General features: G+C 40.0%; 1 protein-coding gene across 18 annotated transcripts in view; it reads right to left on the minus strand.

Annotated features, from left to right (window-relative positions):
* The window catches only part of PTPRF (protein tyrosine phosphatase receptor type F), a 3,404,399-nt gene that overhangs the window by 1,164,998 nt on the left and 2,225,155 nt on the right, over positions 1 to 14,246 (minus strand). For all 18 annotated transcript variants that reach the window (XM_044085436.1, XM_044085429.1, XM_044085440.1 and 15 more), the window contains one exon: positions 3,963 to 4,232. In XM_044085436.1, coding sequence (XP_043941371.1) covers positions 3,963 to 4,232 — 270 coding nt within the window. The remainder of the gene's footprint in view (positions 1 to 3,962; positions 4,233 to 14,246) is intronic.

A 14,246-nucleotide genomic window follows, 5' to 3' on the forward strand; every position in this document is an offset into this window, starting at 1 on the left:
TGTACCCAAGGAATGGCGTACAGCAACAGTGGTCCTGCTCCACAAAGGTGGTGCCACAACGGACCCCGGAAACTACCGCCCTATAAGCCTGACTAGCCTGGTCTGCAAAGCTATAGAGTGTATCATCATGGAACTCATAAACAAAGATAGGGAACCTCCAGACACTGGATCCTACCCAATTCGGCTTTGTTAAGGGCAGATCTTGCCTCTTGAACCTGGTCGACTTCTTTGAAACAGTTACAAGGGCCACAGACGAAGGGAAGGTAGTCCACACAGCCTACCTGGACCTAGCAAAAGCCTTCGACACAATACCCCACTCGGGCATCATAAATAAGCTCACCAGCTTAAATATCAACCCCTATGTCACAAGATGGGTTGCAAACTGGCTCAGGGATAGAACCCACATGGTCAGAATTGCAGGTGCCATGTCAGACTCTAAACCAGTTACAAGTGGTGTCCCACAAGGCTCAGTCCTGGGATCTCTCTTGTTTGGTATATATTTCTCTGAGGTACAGGCAAACACGGGAGGACTATGGCTGACCAAGTTTGCAGATGACTGCAAACTGGGTGCCATAATCGACTCTCCGGCTGACACAAGCATCCTCCAAAAGGGTGTCACAGAGATGGATAACTGGTGCCAGAGCCATGGCCTAAAGCTAAATGCCAAAAAATGCATAGTCACCCCCTTTGGGAAAAAAATTGTCCACAAATTACCACATAGGTGGTAATCCATTAAGTACGGAAGACGTAATTAGGAATTTGGGGACCCAAGTAGATAGTAATCTCTCCTTTGACAATCACGTTTCCAAAGTGGTTAGAAAGACCTTCTATATAGCCCACCTTATCATGAAAGGTTTCCATCTAGATCAAGAGAGGTCATTGTGCCCCTCTACTCAACAGGCCCATAATTGAATACAATGCCCCATTTGGGATGTACCTTACCCGACACCTGCAGCAACTGGAAAGACCCCAAAAGTACCTCACCAAGAGGATCAAGGAACTCAAACAGATGCCCTATGCAGTTCGGCTAAAGAAACTCCAGCTCTACTCAGTTGCTTACCGCCTACTCAGAGGCGATCTGTGCCTGACGTATAAAGCCATGCCCAACCCAGAATTAATGGACATGCTCCACCTCAGGAAATCCAAATCCCTTAGAGCTACACGCTCCAGGGACTTAAACCTCAGCACAGAAATAAAATAGGACATGCTGGAGGGGACAGATTCATATCCCAGATGCTCCCCTCACTCTGGAACAAAATCCCAGTCCAAGTTAGGCAGAGTCCCTCACGGACCCTCTGCAAGAGAAATCTTGATGAGTGGATGGGAGATTGAAGTTTACCCCTGGGATCTCTTCTGTGTCCCTGCTAGACAGAGGCACAGTAAACTAACCTTAAAAGGGCTATCTTCTGTGACCTACTATTCAAAGGCACAGTCTACTAATCTAAAAGGGTGGCGAAAGCCAAACACACTCTGGCTAGGCTTATAAATGCCCTAGGGCAGAGAGCCTAGTATCAACCTATGAACCTGTAAGAGAATACCTTTAGGAGTAGAGGGAGGGTATGGCTGCTAGATATCCTGGCTAGGTAGCATGCTAGAAAGCATACACAAATTGTTAGGTAAGTGTTCAGTTTAAGACAGCACGTACTTTCTTGCCTCTTTAGGTAACAGGGAACTTTTACCGGACAGCGAGAAACTTTCTATTAAGTATCTGTTGTTAAGATAGTTTGCATGGGTCCTTTCGCCAGCTAGGTAGGTCCCACTGTATTATTACAAGGTAGTAGACAAATAAACAAGGACGCTAGGGCCAGGTATGCAGAGCAGCCAGGGGGTAGAATCCTGGCTCTACAAAGTTAGCCTGACGACGAATAGTTTGGGTGTTGAACAGGGCCCAAAACCGACAGCGAGGAACGTCTTGGTCTGGGCCTAAACAGGTGACACAGTAAGAATGAAAAGCTCTGTGAGGTATTTGCTTTCCACAGCCAAGACAATTAACTTTTTCTGACATCGGTTGGAGCAAGAAAAAAGGATCGCAACGGGGTACTTAGTTTTAGAAGACTTCTGGTCTGAAACTCGAATAACGAAAATTTCATGTAGCGGCCGACTGGCACTTGCAAACTGCTTCTGCTTCTTGGTAAGAAAAGCTGATATAATGGGGTCGGCTGCATGTTTTATACCCCATGACGACCTGACGTCATGGCAGAGGCGATAGCATCAGATACAGAAATCCCAAGACTCTGGTATTCGGGCCGACTGAGGGCTACCTGCAGGCAGATAACCCAAGTGTGATGACTGCAACAGTAAAACACTAAGAACATCTGCAACTGTGCAATATCATAACTGTTAATATTAAAAAGCTTAATTTTTAATTTACTGAATATTTTTGCAAACTACAGAACTGCAACTGTGCAATATCATAACTGTTAATATAAAAAAGCTTGCTTCACAAAAAAATAATCCCCAATTGTACATTTATTTTATTTAACATTTGTTTCCCAGGATAGTCAAGTGTCCGTTTTCAGCGAAGTCCTGGGGAGAAAACTCCATAAGTTTACAGACAGAAGAAACTTTACATAAGAGACATTACAGAGTAGTAGCATACAGATTGTAGACTTTACAGCAGTTAGTATACAATAAGAGGATATTACCCCTTTTGGTTGAAAACACAAGTGTACTAAATATACAATGAGTAGATAAGAACCTGGTAGAGCATTCCAAGATATTTCACAACTGAATAAGAGTATATAAATATTTAAGTTTCTATATATACATTCAAGCAAATATACGTGACAGAGCATATATATATTACACACACACACACACACACACACACACACACACACACACACACACGTGTACATACACTCATATATAGGTTAATGATCACATATGGATAGGTATAGTTCGAGTGTGTTGTTTGTGTTGTCCAACGGATAGGTATAGTTAGTGTGTGTCGTTTGTGTTGTCCAGGACAGATGAGGTGTAGAAACAGTGAGTGTATGAGGCTTACTATTAATACACAATGAGTCTTAGTATCTCCTCTGCCAGATCTGCCCAATGGCATCACTACCTTTCAACTAACTTGGAAAATCCTTCTGCAGGGGGAGGAGGCAACAGCTATTCATCTGTTAAGTAGCACACAGCCCAACAACTTATTTGTTCCTGCACTTGGTGCCTAATCAGCCCATTCCTTTCCAACCATGGTGAGAGTCAGGTGATAGGGAGCATGCTGACGGAATGGAATACCCGCTCCCTTTCCAAAACCTACTCCCTGAGATGGCTGTTTTTACTTCCTCTTGGTACTTACTACCTGCTGTGGGAAGCAAGTCTCCATATGCAGACTTCCCCAGTCAGTGTACCTGCACTATGGCAGAATGTGATTAACGTGTGTTATACCTAATGCTTCCACTTGAGTGTTACCCAAGCATAGACAGAGCCAGATCCACCTCCTTTCCTCATAGGATGGGTGAAACAGAAGCTGACACTCACTCCCAACCTCCAAGCCCAGGCTCCTTCAGTGCCCAAGCCACTAAATAAACTCGGGTTGTTTGGGTCTCGTTTAGGGTTTCATCCCTCTATAATGGCCATATTTATTCTGCCCATTACCCAACTGCAACTTGTATCTCACATTCAGTAATACTGTACATGTTTTGGAATCTTCTTCCTGGGACTCCACTTAATATGGGACTTTGCAGCTTGACACTCCTGATGAATAATGAAAACAACACCAATAACAATAATAATAATAAACAAAAAATGATTTCATGCCCCAAGAGCCAATTTCCAATTCTAGCTTTCAGACATTGCACTAAAAGTACAAATGCAATATACAATCACATTTTAATTAATAGCAAGTTATGCAATTTCGCAGAAATTAGATACCAATTTGGTACATCATTAAAAAATAAACAATAAGAGGAAACTGTGAGAAAAAATGTCATGCAATGAAGTTATGAAGTGTTTACCTTTGACTGTAATCTGAGCTGTGGCTTCAATGATGCCTAGAGAGGACATGGCAACACAGGTAAAGTTGGCAGACTGATGAATGCTGTTCACCTCCAAGACGTTCCTGCCAACAGGCATCTCATCCTCCTTTGTGAGCTCTTCACTACCTTTCATCCATTTCACATATGGCATTGGAGACCCTACTGCCACACAAGTGAGGTTAACACTGCCACCAGGCATCACTTCATGACTGCTTGGAGGGATTGAGAAGCGAGGTGGGACACGGCGCACTGAAACGAGAAAGAGAAAGCTAGTAAGACAAAGGCAAATTATTCAAGTATATAAATTTTGGAACTATAAAAAGCTGTTCACTGCTTGACCAGGTCTTGCACCATCTGCTACAGATAATAATGCAGACATTTTGAGAACAATTTAGCCAGTGTTCAATTAACTTTTTTTTCCCCCTTGGGCTGGGCCTTATCTGTATCAAATAACTAATTCGATCTATTTTTCCTTTCAATTCAAGGGTGCTTCTCAGCTACAAAATGCCTACATTTACTCATTTTAAACTGTGTGGCTGTATCTCACAAAAGTACTTTACATCAGATTTCTAGAGAGATTAACAGAGTTATTTGTCATCCTGACCTACTGTAGATACAAATGTTTTCTTTTTATCATCATAATGCTTTATTTACATTTTAGGCTACTAATGGAATGTGACAATTTCACTAAGAAAATTATAAAAAAAAATAAATAAATAAAATAATAACTACAGAAACATATGTCTTCCAAAAGTGGACACCACTTATTTAATATTAAAGTTTACACTACTGGGCAGGCAGAGCAGGGCTCAAAAACAATCAATCTCCACTGCATGCATAAGCACAAATGCACACAGAACCAGGCATAAGCACAAATGCACACAGAACCAGGCACACACACATGAACTGCCTGTACTTCTTACAATTCTTCTGGACCCAGTTACATCAGGTTAATTTCATTTATCAACCATAAACAATAACAGGAGTAAATGGAGTACTACAACCTAATGAGTTGTAAAACGTGAACTACATTAAGGCTTTGTGAGTGGAACTGCACACCTGCACTAGATTTGGGGAGAACAATGAGTAGGCTACACAAGATCTGGTAAGGGGGGTAAGTAAATTGCACTAACCCTAGAGTGGGAACCCAAGTGTGGTGGGTGAGTCACCCCACAGAAACAGGTGAACCATGTTAAAGAAAAGGTGCCTAAGTGCTAGAGGATCACATAAAATGGTGTGGGATAAATCAGCCTTAGGCTAGCTTACACACCCCAAGAAAGGTGGTTGCCTTATAATGCAGGGCTGCCTACAGGCAATGACTGTGAATTACAAAGTGCCAGGCTAAAAAGCAGTAAGTGCTGGTCGATGCCCTGGCAAGCTGGAGTGTGACAGCAGGCACACACGGAGCCTCCCAGAGGTGTACATAGGGGCCAGCAGGAATCAACACAGTCAGAGTAGCACATACACCTCTGGTTACCTGCCAGCCACAAGAGAGAAGCAGATGTATCTTGATAACCTTGTCAAGCAGTCAGAAACTTCAAGTTCATGTGAGGTAAGTTGACAACAGAAATGAGAGATACAGAAAACGTACTGAATTATGTGGGTTGGGGGTGCTTGACAAATGCTGAGGGTAAAAATAAGCTAGATTACCTTTATTTAGCAATCAAATTATATTCAACTTGACAAATGAAAGCAAGCATTTACACCAAGTTTAAATGAATGGCAAGCAGATGTCTGACAAGCAGAAAATGTGAGCCAGACAATACTGGCAAGTTTCAACAACACATTTATCAACTGTCTCGGTCTTTGGCTCAAACTTTTGATCTATCCCTCCTTAAACTGGTGATTTGGGAAGAAATGGGTGATGGATTACACTTAGTACATAATGCTGATCATTAAAGACTACTTTCACTTCATAAATTGCATGCAAAGTCAAGTTCCCTTTTTCCATTAAATCAGTACTATTAATATCTTTAAAAGTGTACCCATCTTGGGGCATTACTGACTGATTATTTCTGAATTTGTCCCGGATTCTCATGGTAAGATGTCGCTACAGAGCTAGATACCTTTAAATCGGGCTAGTGGAGTCAAGTGTGATCTTAAAGGCAAAAACAAAATGAGATGTACCACATCTGACAAGTAGCAATGACTAAGTTCAGCAGCTATACTGAATGCACAAAAGAGAGAGGTTATGGTAATCCTTACACTATATAATGCAGTATTGATGCCACATGCCCATGTACTACATCCAAGAGTAATCTATTAACCTGAGAGATGGCTAACAAAGGACAGCTACCAAAATGTTGAAAAGAATATAGGTTCTAATTTGTAAGGGAAGAATCAAGAGCAGCTAGCATGTATATAACTGGTAAAAGGACAAAAAAGGTGCATGATATAGGAATACAACATTCGTAGAGGGGCTAACATTGTATTTATGTATGTGTGCATGTATGCATGTTTTGTTGACCAGGTTAGTCCCACTGTGCATATAACCTATTTTTAGGGGAGACCCCCAAGGCGGTACTTGCAACTAAAGGATAATTGGCTTTGGCTCCACGGAAATTGTACTGTTTTCTTAAGACAAAGAATACAGATATCTACATGTATAAATAACTGATGATGACGACAAAGCACCCCACCTCTTTCTGATTAAGTGCCACAGGATCTTTTACAGCCATCTGAGCAACAATCGATTCAGGCAGACTGGGAACTTTGATTAAGCTCTCATCCACAGCATGACGCACACTGGGACTGCAGCCCCTCCCCCCAATGCTGCACTACAGTATAAGTAATGGAAAATGAATCCAAGTATCTGGTGTAAGAAAACAACCCACAACCTTCTGAACTCCCGGCATCAAAGGTGAGTTTGTGAACCTGTCGAGTCATTAACACTGACTACTTCTGTGGTCATTTTTAAACAATGTAAGAAAAAAAACATACAGCCATACCTTTCAACAGTCCAGATTTTCGCCTCATATTTTCGGTGTCCCTTTACAATTTGCAGTTTTTTTTAGCAAATCAGTGAGAATTGAAGTCACTAAACAATGAAGTACATTTTAGTTTGAGACTTTATAGCCTTCAGAAAATGCATGCTAACTCAAAAAAATGTTGTTCTAGCAACTTTTTAAGGTTATAACAGCAACATTTAAAAATCTGTCCCTACTTTTGGGCCTTTGTCCCCTCAATATTTTAGGCTTTACCTAGATCTCTTGTGCTAAGAGGTTGAGAGGTATGCATACAGCTCAGTAAAGTTGAGTGACTCACTCAAAGTTTGCACATAGAAGTCTTAAAGTTTTATTTATGACTTTTCCATTCAAAATGTTTCTAACCATGCTGGGATGCAAAAGCAAGACATCTTTAAAATACAACAGTTCATTTGGGAAGCTATCTATCTTTTAGATCAACAAACAGTGCCCCAAATAGTCAGGCAGCATACTTGCTGATCAGAGGATTTAATCACTGCTCAGGTTCCCTCCGAACTACACATTCAAACCTTATCAGCATGTACTTGTAATCAGAACTGGCAAAACAGTGAACAGCAAGACTTAAGACTGTAGCCACATTTTTGTTATAAAACAAACAGCAACAGTGGTAATACTGGACATTTTTCACATTCTACAAGCAAACTGCCTGGATATCACACTATTAAAGCTATTTTTGAGGAAAAGCCAGAAATAAAGAGTTACTAAACTAACCATGTCTAGCCCCACAGTTGAATACATGCAGTATTACTCTGGAACATACCCATATATACCTTTGCTCTTCTGCTGGGATCTATTATGCAGGGAACCCATTAACTGGTAGCACATGAGACTTGCTTACAACACAGATTCAGCTCAGTTTGCCTATGCCATGCAGTCTATGTGCTGTTTTGGTGAAAGAAAAAAAATCTTGCTGGTTCTCGTCAACTAGCTGATGTAAACTGCAGTTCTCATAAATTCTTAAACATTTTCAATGATTTCTTAAACTTGCAAAATTAAATGCAACTGCATGTGATGCACATAAGAGCTCATGATATTGCCCTAAAAACAAACCAAAGGTCAATGACTGTAGACTGGAGGTGTATGATGGCAAAATCATGTTACTTAATGGATATGATAATGATTTCTACATGAAGGTGGCTATTGGTCTAGGTGTTTGTCAAAACCACTCAGAACTGTTAGGACCAGTTTACATATGTTGGCTGTTTCACCAATTACACACTTGCTTAAACAGTCTTGATGCAGGGATAACAAGGCTAAAACAGTTTTAAAAAAAGAAACAAGCTCTCAAAAAGCAGTAAACAGACAGAATCTGGTTTCATCCATTCCACATGCTGCAAGCAAAAAGCAGCTTCCAAGTTCAATGAAGGAAGGGATGATCAGACAGGGAGGAGGAACAGCAACAGAAATGCACAGTGCTTCAGAGATGAATGATGTTTCTAGTGGTAATGTATAAATATTTCATACAAAGTAACTACTAGTCTCAAATAATATACTAAGAACTATGAACATTTTTTTACACCTTTTGCACAGTTTTGCTTACTGCTATACCCTTGGTGAGCAAACCAAACCAAATGCATCCTCTACCTGGAGCACTGTATGCATATCTAGCTACAAAGACAAAGCAAAACATGCAATGAAGGCAAGTGTAAGCTGGTATGCAGTGAAGTGAATCACAAAGTCAAATGACATCCCCACATCCCAGTAATGCTACAACAGCCTTAAATATACCAATACACTAATTATTACATGCAGTCTTTAATATTCTGCACAAAATGATTTCATAATTATACAAAAATGCAACTCAAGATGCATCCTTCTGTAGTGAATGAGATAATGCTCTTGACAATGTCAACTCAGAATAATTTCACCCTGACAGACTCGTCTTTACTTGTTTAAAATGTACAGCTTTTAAGCAGCAGGCTTCAAGCGCTCAATTAAGTGAGCCTTCTACATCAACTTTGTTTAAAAGCCTTGTATTGTGATGCATATATACATTAAAAACAGGGAACACAGGTGTGCTCATCCAGTTATGAACACGTAAATAATTTAATACTAAGCCTCACTTTTAATGTACCCCAACCAGTGATAAAGTATGACCTACTCCCCAGCCCCCTTTTGCCCTCCAAGAGTACTACTAAGCTCCTTTTGGTATGATCCGACATGTATCCCTTCACCAGACAGGCCATTTTACTTATGGTGGGAGGGGTAAAGCCTTATGGGTACTCAGTCCTATGGTTGGGGAAGAAGGACTTACAGATGGGGTGCTGGAGCACATCATATGGGGAGTTACAGACAGGGTGGTGGGACTTTTAACAGTAAGGCAGACAGAATCACTAACAGAGTGAATGGTGGACTAGGACATCCTTCAAGGCATATACACCTGTGCATGATTCAGAGGTCATGTTGTCACCCACCATCTTTACTTTACAGGCTGCAGCCCAGAATGTTCCTGGTCTCAATCAGGATCTAAATAAGCAAATATAAGCTTAACAACCTTCCCACAGGCTAACAGAGCAAAATGACAGCTGTTTCATCCTACTGCTGAACACCCCCCCAATAGACCCTTCATGCACCCTTCAGAAATCCAAGTTACTAGCAGCACAGATGGATACCTTGAATGCACCAGTGGATTGTACTAAACCTCCCTTTTTCCATGTTTGCATTCATTTTTAGAACAGTTCAGTAAATCTGCAGAGGATTCCATATGCAAATTTGCATGTGCTTTTAATTTAATAAGACACTGTCTTTATTTAGCATTTTATTTATGGTGTGTGTGTGTGTGGGGGGGGGTACAGGTCAGAGTGGAATGGTAAAAGGATTAAAACATTTTTGATATGAAACATTCAGGATAAAATGGACATGATGCAAAGTTTGTTTTTATAACCTAATGGAAAAGAAGTACTCATTTAAGAAGTTATAAGTTCACTCTATATTTCAAGTTCACTAGAATGAAAATTACTTTTTTCCTTTATAAAGCAGATCTTTTTTCAATAATAGCTTATTTTTTCGGCAGAAAAAAAAATTCACATAAACAACTTTTTTGTGGGAGAAAGGGTAGAAGAGTTAGTATTTTTTTAACTGCACCTAAGAAGATCTGAGAAAGGTTTGGCAATCTGGTTTCATACCTCAGTGAATGGCTGGCTGGGGTGACTGCAGGAGCTTGATGTGATTCAATGGCATTGTATAGATTGGAAGGAGACATGATTTAATGACTGAAGAATATAAACAAATTTCTGATTCTCCTTTTAGTGAAATTTATTTTGTAAAATATTCATGTAACATACACAGTTCCAGTTATACTAAGTCACTTATCTTTTTATGAGTTGTTAAAATCCATTTTTGCCAAATCCTTATTACAGTTAAAAATGAAATTAATTCTTGACAAAGGTTTAGAGACCAGTCTTGAAATGAATATGGAGAAAGATGACAGGTATCCCTAATCCACTTGCTTTATTCAGAGTCCTTTTCCACGGTGATGGAAAATGAATTTAATTCAAATGGCACAGAAGAGAGACAATGCCACAGAAATTAAATCAAGGTACTAAGTGCCAAGACATAAATGATGGATGCTGTATCACTTGCTGTCAAAATGCACTTTTCTTAGTCACTGCCGTTCAAGCTCCACTCTTAGACATATCCCAATATTTAGTGCATCCAAATATGCTGCAAAATAATTTTATAGACACATGTGGGTGTGTTTATATACACACAGGGATACTTTATATATGTAGCCATTTGAAATGTCGGGAACCACTGAAAGATAAGAGATTTAACAGCTATAAAACAGAATTGCATATACTAAGTTTGAGAAGGCCATTTCCCGGAATACTTCCTTTTCTCAGAGCTATAGTGATCTTGGAGTTGGTATAGAAGTTTGGGGGTGTAGGGGGCTTGCCACCACATCAGCACGTGCAGGGGAGCTTGCCTCCATGCAAAAAAGAACTTTAAAGGAGAGGAGCAATTTCTGAGATATGCTCTTTTCCTTGGTTTTCAGTTTTTTTTTTCCGGCTTGCTGGCCACTTGGCATTTTAAGTGCTGACATTTCAACAGGAAGCAATGTTTTTTTTTTTCCTTTTTTGACTTGGACATATGTACATATTTGCCTCAAATTCTGCTTCAGCTCCTTATCTACGGCACAAAAGTCCTGAGGTACTTTAAGTATGAACACCCCTAACGTACCCCTGGCTCCACTGAGCACAAAAGGATGGCACTCAGGCTTTGGTATGCTGGCCAGATGTAAGGCCATCCTTGGCATGATATTCCACCTGTTAATAATATTGTAACAGTGATCATAAAAGGACATCCCTAACATGACACCTTGATAGGGAATAAGCAACATTGTTGAGGCCATGAACCCCAGTGTCCTAGAATACAGAAGACTGACTAATCTAAGACTGCTTGAACAACTGGGGAATTATTTCCATAGGTTTGCTGGTTAAGGAAAAGCAAGTATCCAGCACACAACCTATGAACTCTGGCCACTGCCAGGGGTCCAGGTATGACGTTACAAAGTACACCATTATTCCCAAGGTCTGGAAGATAAGGGTCATAAAATCCTGGGCTGGTGAGACTTTTTTTTTAACTCTCGGGAGTAGTGAAGAGTAAATTGTTTTGGTAGGGGAACATCTTGCAACCTTTGAAATACTGCCATAGCAGTCATACACTTTGTAAAGACCATGAGGCTATAAATACACCAGAGGGCAAAACTGAAAAATTATTGACATCCACCCCGAAATGCAGGAAGTTGCATGACTGCTTTGCAATTCTGACATGCAGGCATGTTGTTGTAGATGTCTAAAGAGAACACCAATGTCCCATGGATAGGCAGGAGTGAGCTGACTACACCATGACCATCCAATCTTCTGTTCCAAGATGTATTGACTGTGGCCCCTTAGCTCTAATATGGCCATTAGGTCCTTGGTCTTTTTTTGGTACTAAAAACAATTGGACTTTACGGATGTACTTTTTCTAGACGTTTGGCCACTTTTACAATTACTGCCATCTTCTGGTAGGGTTGGCTATCTGGAATGGGGGGAGCAGTTTGGGGAAAAGATAAAAAAGTCACTACTTAGCTAAGAAAATCTGTAGGTAGTTCCAAAAACTGAAATAGGACCTTGAAAAAAACCTCAATCCAAAGAGCCTGGGGTCATGTGCAAATGATGCTAATGTGAACAGTGGTAAGCAAGATATGGAGGGGAAGTGGAGGGCAAAGGACTGGTGGTATAGGGAAGAGTTGAAGCCTGGAAAAGCTTGCACTGAAGATGAGGAGAATGCGAGCTGAAGCCACAGCCCTAGCAGTAGAGGAAGATGAATCAGACCATGTCAGAAAGGCTTCCATTTTTTTCTTCTGCATTAACTATGACCCAAAGCAGTCTCACCCAGAAAAAAATGCACATACTTGGCAATAAACCAACAAACAATGTTGCAAAGTTCAGGTCTGCAGCACAAGGCACACCTCAAGAAAAAGACAGTTTCCTTGGAAATTTTATCCGCAAAGCAAAAAAAAAAAAAAAGGTAAAGCACTAGGTAGAACAGAAGTATAATAATTAACAAGAAACTTTCTCCATAAGGGCAGGACTTCTCTTTTCATGGATTCTGGACAGAGCATCAGTGAGCTTATGCCTTAAACAAAAAAGTAGAAATTAAGATGGTGCAGGTCAGCTGCCTCTTTACCCAAGACAAAAATATACAACCTTGCACTGAGGAGCTAGGTTTGTCTGATGTTCATAGTTGAGATGGTTGGGCAAATGCCTGCCTGAGGAGAATTCCTACATGTTAGGAATTCTACTGGCAACAGTAATTCCCACCAAAAACATTTGCTGATTCTGCATTTTTTAACTGCAGTAGAGTGCATTCACCTTCTATTATATGCACAAGAATTTCAGCAAGTTCCAGGTAAAAGCAGCATTCAGCAAAGTGACTCAGAATGTGTCTTTGTGGATCTGGTGTTGCGGCAGGCTAATTTAATGTGTGGGTGACATGATGAAAAAGATGTGCAAAGATTAATGAATGTTGAAAGTTCATCTACCTCCTCAACCCCCAAACAATCATGCAAACCCAGTTCCCAGAACATTAATAAGTAATCCTATCAAATGTCTCCTCTGTAAAGTACCCCAGAAAGAAGTAGAAATAGCATGTTACAAATAAAACTGACATGGGTGACCTTTGCAGTGGAAAGCACATCAAACAGTGAATCACAAAACATCTTTAATGTAGTTAAGGTTTACTATGCATAATAATCATTTATTACTCAAAATTCATACATATTTCATAAGTGTTCTATACAGTCTGTTACAAGGATTCCTTATCAATTTATCTGCTCTCACAGACTGCCATTTGGCACCAGCATTTGTCTTCATTTAACTCAACTTGGTCAGGTTGTAGCTTGCTTAAGTACTCCTAAATAAGCCACCAAAGGGAAATGAGGGGGTCTCCCTTAGAGCAATGCAGATTTAATGAGCAGCCAGGACGGAAATCACTCCACCAAATTCTCCTTATATAATGGATTTTGCTTTTTTTTTCTGGAACTGCCTGCATAGGAACTGCAACTCCTTGATTCACTTTCCCAGTACTAATGCTTACTGCTTACTTGGGAGTTTCTTCTGCAGCTTGAAGCTCTGTAAAAATTAAATATGTATCATCACATACAACTTATCCTACATTTCCAATTTTTGGTCAAGATACATCCTTCAGAGCTATCATATTCACTACTGCAGTTTAAATGATGTTACTGCATTTGTTCAATAAAACCACAAGCACACTGCAGTCACCTTATATTGGACCTTATGTTAACCATGAACAAGCTGAATTTAATAAAATTAAAGTCTGCTTCCCTTACTAGAAAAATAACAGCGCTCAGATAAGATTTATTTCCCTTTTATATTGACTCTAATTGCTGTGAGACCACCCAGTTCTGAAAAAAAATGTACTGTTCTTACAAGCACACTTTTTCAGAAGTACACAAACTATATTTTTAAAGTAAGCCTTTTTCTCACTGCTAATTTATTTTCTAAATATCAAGGATACCCACTTTCAGTCACAGAAGTATTGCTATTCAGTCTTTGCAGTCACTTTGCCAATATTCAGAAGCTGCTAAGGCCAGAATTATTATTCTTTTTTAGTTAGCTGTAGCTGGATGCTTTAAACCCTTCTTAAAACATGTGCGTCTTTAACAGACTCATTCATTATGTCTGGACCCAAGGTTTTTGTAATCAAGTACCTACTTTACACTATCAGGAATGTGTAATAACGTAAACTACCATTGTCAGAAACATTTCAG

This window comes from Protopterus annectens, chromosome 10.part0 (assembly GCF_019279795.1).
Source record: "Protopterus annectens isolate FY-2018-M chromosome 10.part0, PAN1.0, whole genome shotgun sequence".
Lineage (NCBI taxonomy): Eukaryota > Metazoa > Chordata > Ceratodontiformes > Protopteridae > Protopterus > Protopterus annectens.